Source organism: Nuphar pumila, chromosome 2, assembly GCF_984573655.1.
Source record: "Nuphar pumila chromosome 2, dmNupPumi1.hap1.1, whole genome shotgun sequence".
NCBI lineage: Eukaryota > Viridiplantae > Streptophyta > Magnoliopsida > Nymphaeales > Nymphaeaceae > Nuphar > Nuphar pumila.
In genome coordinates this window covers 2,728,248-2,744,736 of record NC_143250.1, presented here as the reverse complement: position 1 = coordinate 2,744,736, position 16,489 = coordinate 2,728,248, and the positions used below count along the sequence as shown (strand labels likewise).

Sequence of the window (16,489 nt, the reverse complement as noted above, 5' to 3'; positions counted from 1 at the left end):
TCTCACATCTAACACTATAGATGTGATCTACACGTTTTGTTTAGTAGGCACCGGCTTTTGGATTGCTGAAATCTGATGGGTATTTATGTTTTTGTGGCGATCCAAAAATCAACTGACGGCTATGAGAGCATTAATTTTGTCCGACTCATAAAAACATGATTTTCAATGAAAAACTTGATCTAAAAGTTAATTCTTACTAAATCAATCATGCTGAACACATCTGTGAGGTTAGATTGTGCCAAAACTATTCACATTGTGAGATGCAAATTAGATTATAGGTACGTACCAAACATAATATATGTGTGTGTGTGTGTGTTTTCTTGGTGCGCTGATGTTTTTGAGGAATTACGTACTTATACATGTTTTGTGTCCATGAACATGTGAAAATACACAGTGATTGAGTTCATGACTCAAAAAACTTGATTCATATAATCTTGGCTAGTTGGCCAAATTTAGTGGATTCCTAGACTGGGCCGTTGAACTTAAATCAGACAGTATTTTAGACCAACTTAGGCAACAAAAAATTTATGTCTTCGCATAACATGCAACGACTCTGCTTCATGCAACGTCCACGCAGTCACTCATCTTGGCATTTCTGGAGATGGACGTGGTCTTCATCTAAAGGTTGAGATGTGTGCATAAAAAGTGCCCCCAAAATTTATGTTTTTATCACCAACTGAATGAAGAAAAAAAAGATTTAAAATGCCAGTGATTTTAAACAACAATAACATTGAGGATAAAACGTGGACGGCAGGATTCGAACCTGCGCGGGCAGAGCCCACATGATTTCTAGTCATGCCCGATAACCACTCCGGCACGTCCACGGACGATGGTAGTTTATATTTTTATATTTTTATTTAATTCTTATACTCACACTTGAGAACATCGGTCCATACGGGTGCGCAATATCAACCAATAGAATATCTATCCCAAACGCACTTCAACAACCACGTCCGGCAATCGAGCCATGGCATATGGATCCATACTCCAACATTATGCACTGGTAGGATCCGACCAATTAAGACAGCTAGGTTTGAAGGAGAGTTGATGGAAACAAGGTGTGGGGGCAATGCATGATCCGTTCATATTAGGTGAGGCCCTAAGGACCTTCCAAACCAAGATACAATAAAGTTTTTAAAATAAATCGAACTTATTTTTTCTTTTTTGATAGACATTGGGAAAACCCCCTTGTCACTGATTAGGTGAGTCCCTATATGGATATGTGGGCTAAGGGCCTTCCCGACCAAGATAAAATATAGTTTTTAGAATAAATTTCTTTTTTTCTTTTGCTAGACCTTGGAAAAACCTCCCTTATTACAGACTGCATATTGGCAGGCTTTTGGTTGGTAAAACCCTCGAGGTCCCCTGTTGCCCATCGCAGAGTGCATCCAGCTTCGACCTCGTGGCAAGGGATGTTCCCTGGTAAGTTTAGAACCCATAGCGTCCCATCTACTTGGTGACATTGCTGTAATTGTAAACCAGTTTGAAAGGGAACAAGGCTGATCAGACTCGTTTCTCGTGTCCCGACCAAGTCCAACACCAGATCTGGTTCTGATGATACGAAATCCAGTTTGGTCACTTTTTGTTACAAATCTAAACCAACTCCAAGCCTTGCAAAATCAAGTAGGATTTTAGGAAGCAAGCCAATACGTAACATAAGCCCTGGGAGAAGGGGTCCTAGCTTCAGAGTTTTATGCTGACAGCACAATGGATGTAGGTACAGCAGGCTGAGACAGTGCGACCAGGTCTTCGTGCCGAGTGAGATTTCTTCGAGATATAATTTAAAAAAAAATGTAGAATCTTAGTATCTTGAGAGCATAACAAGGTTGAGCTATCACGTTTACTTCAGTAGCACAATACAGACCAGACTTAAGGACACATCTAGGCAAAACGGCTTCAAGGAAGTTGGTATAGCAGCTTGATCGCTTGTCAAGCTAAAAAGTTGACAAACTTGGAACCGAATTATCAACCAAGCAAAAGAACAAGGAAAAGCTTTTCATTAGATCTGTGCCTGAAACCATTCTTTACCACCACTGACATAGATACGGCTCTGGATATAAGAACACAACCATTATCCTGAGGTTTTTTTTCCAACATGATTATTATATAAAGAGACATTATACATAGGGATGGCAGTGGACCGGGGGACAACGGGCCCCGCTCCGCCTCAACCGTTTAGACTCGGGATGAAGGGCATGGAGGCAAGAGATGAAGGTTAAAATCTATCCCCTACGCTTTTTCCCGCCCCACCCCATCCCGATCCCAATCCCCGCCTCACCCCGTTCCGTTCCCAATCCTTCAAGGCATGACTATAGACCAAGCGGAAATGAGCCCCACCCTTCCTCACCCTCGTCTGAACCAGGTATGAAGGACATGAAATGAGGATGGATGCGGGGGTGGAGGTTAAATCCATCCCCATGCGAGGATGGAGATTCGGATTTTGAGACAGGGCAGGAGTGGAAACCTTGTCCCCCGCCCCCACCCCGGTCCACTGATGGAGTATCCATGTGACATGCCCTCAAGCCAACAAATGTTGCAAACCATCAGGGCCGGCTGGCCTCTTGATATTTGAGGCCACCGCCTAAGGGCTAGGGCTTCAAATGAAAAATTATATTTACAACGCTTATATTTCACATGCTGAGGGCCTCCAATGAAATATGCCTAGGGCCTCAAACTTCTTTTGAGCCGGCCCTGCATATACCATATACTCAACCAGAGATAGCACCAGGCCGCCACCAATTTAGCCATGATCTTACATTTCCCTGATGAGTAGCATCAACAATTAGCATGCTTTAATTCAGTGATTTCTATCTCCAGCTGCAGAATGAGTCACCACATACCAATTGGCCTACACCCGGTTACAATCAACCCTGCTCTATGTCACAAGCTTAGAGGGGGTGAAGGCAAGAATCCGTGTATTTTCTTAATCAAAGCAAGTAGCATTCTACTGTAGTGGTTGACAATGGGCAGCACAGCCGAATTACAGCAACAGGTGGACGGAAAACTCTCCAAGTTTCATGTTAATGCCATAATAATTAGGCATCGAGTAAAAGGTGGGATAATGCAAAGAGACTACAAATGATGTCACTGAACCGGACATTATGTGGGCATCATGCAGATATCATGGCATCCATCAATTTTATTGAATCAGATCATCCATCAAAGAGGACAAGTGAAAAGGAAGCAGAATAACACATGGTTTAAGGAACTATTATTATGTTAATCAGGTAAAGAAGTGATCACTTCTAAAGACAACAAAAGGCAGAAACCAGCCATCACCATCTCCAACTTGAAACCAAAATAACTATAAAAGGCATTTTACATGCAAAAAACTTTAAGTTTGTACATATATACTATAGCTCAGATAGTTTCATCAACTTTCAGGACATGTAAACATTGTAAGATATCCCTAGGTCACCTGAGTCTTGCAAAACGCCAAACGGAGAGCACAACCATCTATCATTAGAATGGAGAAAAGTGTTCCAGATCAGGGTGTGTACCGCTTCCAGGTCGCCGTGGATTTCTGCGTGAAGTACCAAAGAATAAAGATAAGAGAGGAGAAAAAACCAGTAACAAAAATAAGAAGACCATCGAACCTCCGATGGTGCATCCACTACAATAGCCCTACAAGCACAAAGGGTAGACAAAATACTGAAGCTTTTACTCAAAAATCTGACATGAACCAGCCTGGCCAGACCTGGCAAGAACACACATACAAATCAACGTGTCGGCTTGGCTAGATCCAGTAACATGAGCTAGGCATCAGGCATGGACAAACCAGGCTTAAGTCTGGCCCGACCAACATGTCATGCATGACGACCATCACACACACATACAAATCTATGTGTCAGCTCAGCTGGATCCGGTGCCATGAGCTAGGCATCAGGCCTGGCCCAACCAACATGTCATGCATGAGGACCATTAATTTATAAGATTAACCTGCATACACTTCACCTCTTCTACCCCTGTTCACCACATCTCTAGAATCCTTGTGTAAATTTCTATCAAAGGACTTTTTAAGGGTATCCTGACCAAAGCTGATCCTGATATCTAATAGAGTGGCCCCTCCCAAGACAGATTCGAAAAAGGCAATGTCTGCAGATGCTGATTAAGTTGACAGCCTAAATAACTTCATGCCACTTTAGTGAAGCCTCGGCAGAGATAAACAATGGTCAAACGACCAACTCATAAATGTTTGGGTTAGGGACAAAAAAATAAGGCCCAAAGGATGTGATTCAAGTTAACTCCAGGAAACTCTGTGTCCTAGCAAGGTTCACATCAATGATGAGGAGCTGCAGAATGATAGAATAGATACCAATAACGATAAGCTTTTTCCAACTCAATGGTCAATACAACACAGCTTGACAAGAGAAAGACTTTGAAGCAGGGGTGGAGCCAGGAAACTAAATTAGGGTGGGCACAAATGCACAGTAAAGGACTGTTGCTGGTGCTGCTCCAATGGACGGTGTACTGATGCAGTAGTGCTCAGAGAGAGAGAGAGAGAGATTTTCTACATCACTCCAAACTCAGCATTTTGAGAATGGTTAGTCTAAGTGGAGAACTGTCTTACTAAACTAGGATTACTGGTTTGTCTCAATAACAAACACAACTTTGAAAATCATTTTTAGTCATACTGAGTATGTCAATTTGATGCCAACTGAGCTGGGCCTATGCCACTATCTAATGGAATCAAAATAATCATCAGTCCAAGGCCCCAAGTTTTACCAAATAGCCAAGTTGTACTTACAAGACTAATTGGTTTATGTATTTCCAGCCGATGTTGGTCCGAGTTGGCTCAGCCACCAACTCGAGTCAGTGATGTCAAAAATTTAAGTTTGAATTCGAAAAGGGAAAGTGTTTGTACCAACCACAGTTTCCTGTTAGTTTCATGGAACTGTTCCACTTTGAGATGTGAGGTTGGTTGGTACAAACTACGAAAAGGACTCGGGGAGTCAAACATTCCACCTTTGATTCGCTTCAAACTGGGTTAAACACTTTTCCAGCATCCACTGGCCCAGACCCCTAGACCCTATCCCTTTCCCAGAACAGCGTTTTAGTCAGGGTGGGCACTCTGAACTCCTCTTTTGGGGACTTTAGTGTCAGGGTGGCACTGCCCACCCTAGCCCCTATTTGGCTCCACCCATGCTTTGAAGAACAGTTAATGGCCCAACCATGATTATGGAATGCCTTTATTATTGCTTTGTGCTTCCAGTAAACACAATTTGCTGAAATAAATTCATATAACCCTCCCTTTCAAGGATCAAAATATGCTCTTTTCTTAAAGTGGGCAAATTGGCACAAACGCCCCAATTACATTCATCATCATAAATCAGTCACTAATCCACTGCATTCATAAACACAGTTTTCCAAACCAAGAAATACCTCACAAAGCGACTTGGTTCAAAACCAGGAACACCAGGAGGGCCATATGGATCGAAGCGTGCTCCAGGAGGCACAGGTCTGTTAACAGAAATAGCACATTAGAATATGCATCAAGATTGGTGTTCTAATAAAAATTGGCTGAGAAGGACAATACTTACGGGATTCCACCAGGCATAAGATCATGGTCTCCACCTATGGAACCCCAACGTGGATCATGCGGTCCTATTAAAGCAACAAGAAATACATATGAAGGTTCAAAATCCATACATACAGGCATCATTCCTAGAAACTAAATAGAGTTCAGGTTCTACAAACCTAAAAGCATTCCGCCATAACTTCCAAAAGTGTCCCTGAACAAACAACAATGAAAAAGAATGTCAAGTATCAAGGACTGATCCCATCATGTAAAGCATGCTTTCTTAAAAAAATGATGATACTCAAACAGTTTGGGTGGGTCTAGGACTAAACCTTCCAGGGTACATGCCAGCACCAGGCCCTGGGAAGAGATCACTGGTTCCAAGAGGGGGGACTGGGAATGAAGCAGGCGGATTGCTGAAAGTACAAAAGACTGTTAAGTCAGAAATATGAGTTATAAGCACACTTAATGAAACAAAGAACACATATGCAGATGCAAGAACCACACGTCTAAACATCAAATGACAAAAAATAATCATATTACACAATTTGTCTTAAAATGCAACAATAATCATATATGCTCAATGCATACTAAAATACAGAAATTACATAAACATCACACAAATTGAACAAAAAATGGGATGAATCAAAGAACATTCTGATTCAGGCTGAAAGAAAATTCAGGAAGACCGTCACAGGAAATGTTTTCAAAACAAAGGACTAAAATTTGCAAGTTTCAAAATAACGGATGCGGTTAAAAACATATGGTAATCGTTACATAAGGTGGACATCAAAATGAAGTCATTTAAGAACTGAAATCTGTGTTCATCCATTAACAGAAATGGACCAGAACTGCACTGAACAATTGCATCACGCTTCAGTCACAAAATCATTATCCTTTAGATGTAGTAATACTGTCAACCACCTGGGTCACATAATAATGGAGGTTCTGAATATTGGAGTAAAGTTAAGGAATTTCCACCTTCGTGTAAACTGTTAAATTGTAAAAGGCTTCCTTAAACCATGTTTTGACTTTTGACCATTTGATTTGCTTTTTATCCAAAGAAAAGGCAAAGCAAACAAATATATGAAAAGCAGGGCAGACTTCTCAAATCTAACAAGTACAAAACCACAGTAAAGTATATGGGCATGCAAGCTTGTGCATCACCAGAAACAACCAAGCAAGATCCGTATATGACAACTGTTAAAATATGATGTGTGTGTATATATATATAGATTATGACACATACACATATATATTATCATATATATGTCTATGTGTCTATCTACATATATAAATATATATATTTATTTTGTAATACCCGATAGGGGTAATTCTGTCATTTCACTTGTACACGCATATCCTAGATATGCTTTCTTTTCTTTTTCCCTTTTATTCTTTTTACTTTTTCTTTTTTTATTGTTTGAGAGGGGTCCACATAGAGTCGTTGGACCCCTCCAACGGTCATAAATATCAAATATGACCGTTGGAGGGGCTCCAACGACTCTATGGGAGCCCCTCTTTGGATCCCTTGCTGTGTATAAATAAGGGGCATGGCCCCATGTATTCTTTAAGCTTCTTATGAAGCATTTCATGAGTGAAATATATTTTTTTACCTCTTTGTGTGCTTGACCACTTTTTGTGGTTTATTTTGCCCATTAGTGGCCTCTTGTGTATGTGCGTGCTTCCGTGTTCTCTCTTGGAGATTTCGCCTCTCTCAATTGGCACTTCATTACATGGTATCGGAGCCTTGGTTGAGTAGGCTTCATCGGATTCTCTCTTGACAAGTAATATCTCTCCTCTCTCTTGTCTTCAAAATTCTTTTTCTATAAATGGCCAACAAAGATGCAAAAATCGATCTCGCATTCAAATTGGATGGGACCAATTACCGCATGTGGGCGGCCGCTATGGAAAATAATCTCAAAGGTAAAAAACTTTGGGGTTAGGTATGTGGAACCATTCCGGAACCACAATTGAAGTTAACTAAGTTTGAAGGAGATGAGGAAAAAGCATTGAACGAAGAAGAAAAAGAAAAAGTTATTCTTGATTACTCTTCTAAAATGGAAGATTGGGAAAGTGAGCATGCTAAAATCTTAGCATGGTTCATGAATAATGTCGAATTGAAGATTTGTGCAAATCTTGCAAAATTCAAGAAGGCTAATGAAACTTGGTTTTTTTATGAAAGGCATGTACACCCAAAGAGACCTTGCTAGGCACTTTTTTTCTACAAGAAAAGGTAAGAGCCACCAAGCAAGGTGATATGAGTATTAGGGACTACTATAATGCTCTATCCTCTTCATGGGATGAGCTTGTTCTTCTCGAACCGCAATGGGAAGGAAGTGTTATTGTCATGAGACAAGAGCAAATGGAAAAAGAGAGGTTCTTTCAATTTATTCATGGGCTTCGTCCCGAATTTGAGCAACTTAGAGGATCTCTTCTTCATAGGGCCTCTACTCCTCTAAGTGATATTTTGGCAGACTTATGTCAAGAAGAAACCCGTTTGGCCTTGAAAAAAGATGTTGATGAAGTTCATGCCGTGTCTAGACCCGGCAACAATGTAAGATCATATAAACCTCCACATTTTTGGAAGAATAATGGTGGTGGAGGAAGAAAAATCATTTGTCATAATTGTAATGAACCGGGCCATATTCGTCCGGATTGCCCTAAATTCAAAAAGAAGGTGGCTTCCGTGGGAGAAACTCCTCCAATCATCAATGAAGATTCAAAGAAGGATGGTGACATAAAGGAGTCCACCGCTCATCTAACCGAAACTCTTCAACAATTTATAAAGATGAACTCCTCTACATCATCACCTTCACCTTCCACTTCCGGTGCCGCCATCTCCTCCTTTCCAGGTATGACTTCTTGGATTCTTGATTCGGGTGCCTCTTTCCATATGACTCCAAATGCATCACTTTTGTCAAAACCAAGTCTCAATAAATTTAAATCATATGTATCCACCGCCGATGGAATGGAACATCCTTGAATGTTGAAGGCATTGGAAATCTTGAGAAAACTTATGACCAAAACAAAGAATTTTTTGTTCCCAAAATCCTAATTATTCCAAAACTCAATCTAAATCTTTTTTCCGTTTCTCAAATTACCGATTTTGAGTGTAATGTCTCTTTTTCACCAACCCATTGCTATGTGCAGGATCTCCGGTTCGGGAAGCGGATTGGGCAAGGCCATAGAAGAGGGGACCTTTATTATATGAATTTTTTGTCTTTGCCATCCAAATCATTTTGTAATCATGTTCAATCTAAAGATATTGAGACTTGGCATAAGAGACTTGGACACCCTAGTATTTCCAAGTCGTACCTCTTTCCATTTTTGGAAAAATTTTGTAATACAAATACATTTACATGCAATAATTGTATTCTTGGGAAAATTCACTCTCTTTCATATTCACATAGTAATTTTGTGTCAAAAAGGCCTTTTGAACTTGTGCATTCCGATGTATGGGGACCTGCACCCGTTATGTCCAAAGGGGGTTATTCTTACTATGTTTCTTTTATTGATGATTTTACTAGATACACATGGGTTTACATTATTAAGAATAAATCCGATGTCTTCAATAATTTTAAAGTATTTCACATTCTTGTTCAAAATCAATTTCAACACAATATAGCCATATTTAGATCTGACTCGGAAGGTGAGTACATGTCTAAAGATTTTCAAAATTATTTTAAAACAAATGGAATTTTGCACCAACAATCTTGTCCTAAAACTCCGCAACAAAATGGTCTTGCGGAAAAGAAACATAGACATTTAATCGAAACCACAAGAACTCTTCTTGTGTCTAAAAATGTTCCTAAAAACTTTTGGGCCGAAGCTCTTCTTACCGCAACATATCTTATAAATCGTATGCCCTCTTCTTCTTTAAAAAATGTTTCACCTTTTGAAAAATTATTTAAAATTACTCCAGATTTTAATAGACTAAGAATCTTTGGATGCAAATGTTTCGTTCTTAGTCAAGGACAAGATAAATTATCACCTAAAGCTCTTGAATGTGTGTTCATTGGTTATGGTGAGAATAAAAAAGGCTATAGATGCTATGATATTTGAAACAATAAACTATATGTGTCGAGAAATGTAAACTTTATTGAAGAACAAAATGGTTTCGATATCCACACATCTAGGGAAGACATTGACTATTCTTTTCTATTTGACTTAGCTCCTAGAATTGAGTCCCCTGAGGCAATTATTTGTGATACTACTTGTGATGGCATTTTACATTATAATGATATACCACAACATGATAATGTTTCCCAAAATGAAAATCTTAATGATATAAATGTCTATACCCGGCGGTTAGGAAATGAACATCAACCTGCTATTGACAGATACTCTCAAGACTTCTCTTTAGAAGAACCTATTAACAACAATCCACCTAGGAGATCTTCTCATACTAGTAGGCCACCACAAAAGTTTGTGTCTTATGAATCCTTTTCTCTGATTTACAGGACTTGTCTCATGTTAATACATTCATATCATACCTACCTCTTTCAAGGAAGCTAAAGATCATCCACATTGGATTGAAGCTATGAAAATCGAATTAGAGGCTCTTAACAAAGCCCAAACCTGGAGCATTATTCCTCAACCTTTAGGGAAAAAGGCAATTGGGTGTAGATGGGTATATAAAGTCAAAACCAAATGTGATGGGTCTCTAGAAAGATACAAAGCTTGTTTGGTTGCAAAAGGCTATGCCCAAGAATATGGGATTGATTATGAAGAAACCTTTGCTCCCGTAGCCAGAATGACTAGTGTACAAACCTTAATTGATTTAGCCTCCATCAAGCAATGGTCGATATATCAACTTGATGTTAAAAATGTGTTCCTAAATGAAACTCTGTGTGAAGAAGTTCTTATGGACCCTCCGCCGGGTCTTGAAATTGGGAAAGGAAATATTCTAAAATTGAACAAAGCTCTTTATAGTCTTAAACAAGCACCAAAAGCTTGGTATGATCTTTTTAGCAAAGTAGTTCTTGATAATGATTTTTCTTCATGTTACACAGATACTGCTTTGTTTGTTAAATCTTCTAATGAATACATAACAATTTTGTTGTTATATGTTGATGACATGATTATCACAGGTAATAATAAGAAAGGTATTGACCTTATTAAAAATATTCTTAAGAAAAATTTTGATATGTCTGACCTGGGTTTTCTAAGGTATTTCTTAGGAATTGAAGTTGCATACTCCCCCAAGGGTATGTTCTATCCCAGATGAAGCTTGCCTCTGACATTATTGCTAGGTCTGGGCTGACAGGTGACAAAAGGGTGGAGACTCCAGAAGTAATCAATGCCAAGATGAGAGCCAGTGATGGCACTCCTTTAGCAGACCCCACGCCTTATCCTCAATTGATTGGATCTCTAACATATTTATCTATCACCAGACCCAACATTTCACATGCAGTTCATAGTGCAAGCCAGTTTCAGACTGCTCCTTCTACTATTCACATGGCAGCAGTAATGAGGATTATCAGATACTTAAAAAATTCCATAACTAAGGGAGTATTCTTATCCTCTTCTTCACCTCTTACTTTACTTGCATATACTGACTCCGATTGGGGGGGAGAACCCCGATGATCGTATTTCTACCATAGGTTATTGTGTGTTTATTGGTGAGTCACTCATCTCCTGGAGGTGTAAGAAGCAACATAAAGTCTCTCTCTCGTCTACCGAAGTAGAATATCGTGCGATGGCCACTACCACAACTGAGATTGTATGGTTAAAAAGCCTGCTTAAATACATGGGTGTCTCATTCTCAACTCCTTCAAAGCAGTGTTTTAAAACTCGTTGAGTCAACTCGTTGACTAGGCTCGGCTCGCCCCTCCAGCGAGTCAACCCGGCAAGGCAAACTCGGTTTGCCAAAACTCGGGCTTGACTCGGGCTTGACTCGGGCTTGACTCGGGCTTGACTCGGCCTGACTCGGCTTGACTCGGCTTGACTCGGCCTGACTCGGCTTGACTCGGCCTGACTCGGCTTGACTCGGCCTGACTCGGCCGAGTTTTGGGATGTTTGAAATTTGTTTTTTGAATTTCAAATTATAATTTTGAAATATATAAGTACATATATTTTAACAAGGGTTACCCCCAGATTTTGTATAAAAAAGAAAATAAAAATCATTTAAAGATAAAAAAGCATTTAAATCCTTAGAATAAAATCGCCATGTTGTTCGAACTACTGTTCACCCTGTGTTATCAACTTATTCTAGCAAAATATTTTAAAGAAATGATTCTCACTATATATGGCGGGTCAACTGTGCCTATGGGAAGTCACATTTAGGTTTCATCATCCATTTGTTATGTGAACAAGCATTGTACATATTCAAATATTAGTAGTCTTTTTATAGTTGTGCCATTAATATATTTCCTGCATAGTTTTATACATGAGAAAATTGCTTGTTTATGTTGATATTGGGCATTTTGTAAACTTTCAATATGCACATATATCCCTGTTTTACATTTATGGATTTGTTAGAGAGGGAATTAAAACTTTTAAAACAAGCTAGCATATATGATTGGCCATTTTAGGAACCTTAGGTAGTAGCAGACTGAACTCATGGTGACCAAATCCTCTAATTCAAGTCATGAATTACTCAAAGTGCTTGTATAGATATCAAATTCAATTATTCAAGCAAACCTCTATAGCTCTTTGCAGTTGTTTTTATATTCTTACAGACATTTGGAGACTATGTTTACTCAAAAACATGGTTTCAGACAAATTATATATTGTTTTTCTTTTAAAATCAAAAGTTAACAAAACCCGGTCTGAGTCACCGAGTTGACCCGCCGAGTCACGAGTCAATAAAGAACGAGTCGAGTTCCGAGTCACGGGTTTTAAAACCTTGCTTCAAAGTTGTGTTGCGACAACAAGAACTCTATCTATATTGCTAGCAATCACACCTTTCATGAACGAACAAAGCACATTGAGATGGACTGTCATTATGTTCGTGATGAGTTCTTACGGGGCACCATTCAACTCCCATATGTTCCTACCGAATATCAGTTGACGGACTTCTTCACCAAAGCTTTGCCATCGCCTCGCTTCTACTTCCTTCTTAGCAAACTCTCGGTGATTTCACCGTGTGTTTGAGGGGGGGGGGGGGGGGGTAATATATATATTATGACACATACACATATATATTATCATATATATGTCTATGTGTCTATCTACATATATAAATATATATATTTATTTTGTAATACCCGATAGGGGTAATTCTGTCATTTCACTTGTACACGCATATCCTAGATATGCTTTCTTTTCTTTTTCCCTTTTATTCTTTTTCCTTTTTTACTTTTTAGTTTTTCTTTTTTTATTGTTTGAGAGGGGTCCACATAGAGTCGTTGGACCCCTCCAACGGTCATAAATATGACCGTTGGAGGGGCTCCAACGACTCTATGGGAGCCCCTCTTTGGATCCCTTGCTGTGTATAAATAAGGGCATGGCCCCATGTATTCTTTAAGCTTCTTATGAAGCATTTCATGAGTGAAATATATTTTTTTACCTCTTTGTGTGCTTGACCACTTTTTGTGGTTTATTTTGCCCATTAGTGGCCTCTTGTGTATGTGCGTGCTTCCGTGCTCTCTCTTGGAGATTTCGCCTCTCTCAATTGGCACTTCATTACAACAACTACCCCCCCCCCCCCCCCACACACACACACACAAGCACGTGAATATATATAACATGGTACTAGTGGCCTGCAAACGTTAATGCCAATTTAGCCAAACAGGATCAAACAGAACCTGATGCCAGATGTCACTTCAAAATTTGAAAGAAGAGAAATGCAACCAAAAACTGGAAAAAAGGACAAAGGCTCGCTTAAGAAGAAAAAAACGTAAGGAAATTGAAACCAAGTTGCCACAAAAATGAATGCTCATCAGAATACCTCATAGAAAATGGCTGAGGCTCTGAAGTAATTACCATATCAGGCCGCCCTTGACCATGCCCTTCTCCCATCTCCAACCTATGAGTAACCACAAAAATTGATTCAAAGAAGACAATTTCATCATATAACTCATATCAAACAAATCCCTAATAACGAATCTACAAGAATACCATATTCATAACATGACAATTGGATGAATAATTTCTTTCACTAGTTTCTCCATATACTTTTCAATCTAGTTTAGGAAATTATTTACCAAATGATCTTTTTAAGCAATTCCCAAAGCAATCTACCCACACATGCCCTCCACCCCAACCCTATAAATAAAGAGTCACATAACTAAATCAGAATTGCTATTTTTTTTTTCAATTCAACCTAGCAAATAAGCACCAAATAACGATATATTAATCTCCCAAATGAATAAATCAACAGCTAAGAATGTAAAACATAGAAAATCTTAATCAAGAAAACTAATATCTAGCTCCATTCGCCTTGCCATTTGAACATCGAATATCAGTACATAAATGTAAAAATCAACTAAACAAAATGCACCATTTATAATATCAAAAAAATAATAATATAAAAAAATGCACCGTTTATATACTGCTCAATGAACAGGTAAATCACATTGCTGGAAAGAAAGGAACACACACAAATGACGGAAGAATCTTAATTCAGAAAAAAATCCACCTCTGTAGTTCTCAATATTTAGCTTTTAAAGTACTCTTTCATTGAAGGAGTGAGTCATCACTTTTTGCAGATTCTGTCTCAATTCAAGTCAAGTTCAAGAGGTGGAGCCCTAGGTTCTGTCTCAATTAAGATATCTGGGTGTTTGTTTCACCTCATTTTCCTCTTTTTCACCATTGGTGAAAAGAACCACACTGAGAAATAAGTGGCAGGGCCAATTTCTTGTATAGGCAGCCCTTTTGTTTGAAAGTGGCTTCCCATGGGTGGTTCCATGACAAACGCACCCTTAATTAAGGCAAATTTTTTGGCAGAGGTAAACTAGAAATTCATTGTTGACCCAAACATCTTACCAATCTTGATAAGATGCATTAGGATGGCATGCCGCATGTACCAAGTTAAAGCATATTCATGTTTTGTCCTAACAAACATGTCCAGCACCACCATGTGCAAAGACACAACTGACCAGTATGGGTAGCCTGTGGTGTAGGGAAGATGAACCTCATCACAGAATAAGATTTTGGTCCATGATCTCTTTAGTACCATCACATCATAAGCTTCCTTCCTCTGCAATCCAGCAAGTTTGAATCCTTAGCCAAGGACCAACATCTCTTGCAGATGCTTAAAAGGGTCAAGAATTTTCTCATACAAACATATTTTCAATACTCATAATGGTTTTTTCTCATACTTGGAGTATGCATCCATCAAATCACCGTCACTGGCTGCTAATTCATGCAACAGTGGCTGCCATTAAGAAGAATCGGTATGGAGTCTGAACGCATTGTGTGCATAATTTAGTATCTTTTGCATAATTGGTATCAACAGAATTGCCCATCTTGACTACGGAATGCTAAGAAGTATCTCAATAAAAGAAGATTAGAAGTTACACCATACCTAGCTTTCGTTGAACTAGTACCCTCATCCAGCCGGTTCTCAAGTTTCCACAGAATCGAACCATTAATCTTATCCACGAGTTCTGGCACATTCTTAAACAATTCGCTATAATTTGCTGAAGATCCTTCACGGACGTAGTCGCCAACCCTACAAGCAAAACGCATCAACTCTCAAGAGAACAATTCATTGAGCGAAAACCCAAGTTTTCAGAGCACATGAAAAGAAGAAGGGTTTAGGAGGTAACGCAAATACTTGATTTGCAAATTCAGTGGTGTTTTCCACTCCTCATCACCAATGGAGACGGCGTCCACCGTCAACATATCCCCAAACGCCAAGCACTTCACTAACACCGTCTTCTTCTTCCCCTTGTCATCTGTTTTCTGATAAAGGAATCCATACGAGTCCTCGAGTTCATTCCATCCTTCTGTCCCCACTTCATCTTCACCTAATCAAATCCCGCAAAAGGCAATCTCAGAGAGAGAGAGAAAGTAAAACCCACAAGGGAAACGCCAAGAAACTACAAACACCCACAAAAGGAAATGAGAGAGACAGAGAGCTCACATACCAATGGAGAGGAGGGAGGAGGGGTCCCCGAGGACGGGTTTTCCGGTGGCGGTGAGGGCGTAGCCGGAGGAGAGGAAGGAGGCGTGGACGACGAATGCCACCTTGTCGTGGGGGTTCCGAAACGAGGGCCTCGACGCCCTTATCACCGCCATCACCGACTTGTCGCTCGCCATCGTACCCTTCTCCTTCCCTTCTCTTCTCTTACCTCCCTCCACTCTCTCTTAGTTTCAATTCGAACTCGCGATGGTGGTACGCACGATTGACAAAGAAACACAGCACAGTTGGGAACCGCCTCTCTCTCTCTACTGCAACTCGACAAGCGTCCCTCTCTCTCTCTTACTTTCAACTCGATCCTCTATTGCTTTTCTTGGCAATGAGGCAAGGGGCATCAACAGGTCGGATACGGTCCGGATCATAATAGATACGAATCTAGATCCAAATATTATGACAAAGCATCCGAGTTCAGATATGAACATGAAGTTTGTTTTGGATTTATAACCCTACAAAAAACCGAGAGGGTGGTGTATGTTCGCCCCGATGATTCACTGAATCCCACGTCTGTGTTCGGGGCTTTGAATGAGCACCACGTATACAAGCACATGGAGCTCGTATTCCCGTGTATATTGACATAACTTTGCATCGGACTCTGGTGTTGTTGCAAAGACTTAAGTACCCTTTCTTGCTATTCTTCTCATAAAGTGATGGTTTGAGAAAATGACAAAAATGCCCTTCATTCAAAAAAGAAAAAACAAACAGTTCAAAAAAAGGACAAACATGTCCTTCATTCAGAAAGTCGAGAATGATGTTGACTCTTCAAAGTCTTCTTCTTTTTCTGTTCAAAAAAAGGACAAACATATCTTCTTCTCCTTTCTCCGTAAAACACTGTAAAACCCTCTCTCTCTCTAGAGAAGAAATCAAGGGAAACAAAGAGTTCT

The 16,489-nt window shown here is 39.6% G+C and overlaps 1 protein-coding gene and 1 non-coding gene across 4 annotated transcripts; both read right to left on the bottom strand.

Annotated features, from left to right (window-relative positions):
• Positions 1-742: 742 nt before the first annotated feature.
• TRNAS-AGA (transfer RNA serine (anticodon AGA)) lies at positions 743-824 on the bottom strand. The gene has a single exon. It is a non-coding gene; the product is annotated as a tRNA-Ser (tRNA).
• A 2,375-nt stretch (positions 825-3,199) lies between these two features.
• Positions 3,200-15,910, bottom strand: LOC149844469 (proteasome inhibitor-like protein). Of its 3 annotated transcripts, XM_089994535.1 has the most exons (9): positions 15,556-15,910; positions 15,243-15,435; positions 14,991-15,137; positions 13,413-13,490; positions 5,851-5,934; positions 5,698-5,732; positions 5,541-5,604; positions 5,383-5,460; positions 3,200-3,523 (listed from the first exon to the last, which is right to left on the bottom strand). In XM_089994535.1, the coding sequence occupies exons 1-9, from the start codon at positions 15,725-15,727 to the stop codon at positions 3,463-3,465; spliced, it is 912 nt and encodes a 303-aa protein (XP_089850661.1). In that variant the 5' UTR covers positions 15,728-15,910; the 3' UTR covers positions 3,200-3,462. The 3 variants fall into 3 exon arrangements, with proteins under 3 accessions (XP_089850661.1, XP_089850668.1, XP_089850666.1); XM_089994542.1 differs by lacking the exon at positions 5,383-5,460; XM_089994540.1 differs by lacking the exon at positions 13,413-13,490.
• Positions 15,911-16,489: the final 579 nt, after the last annotated feature.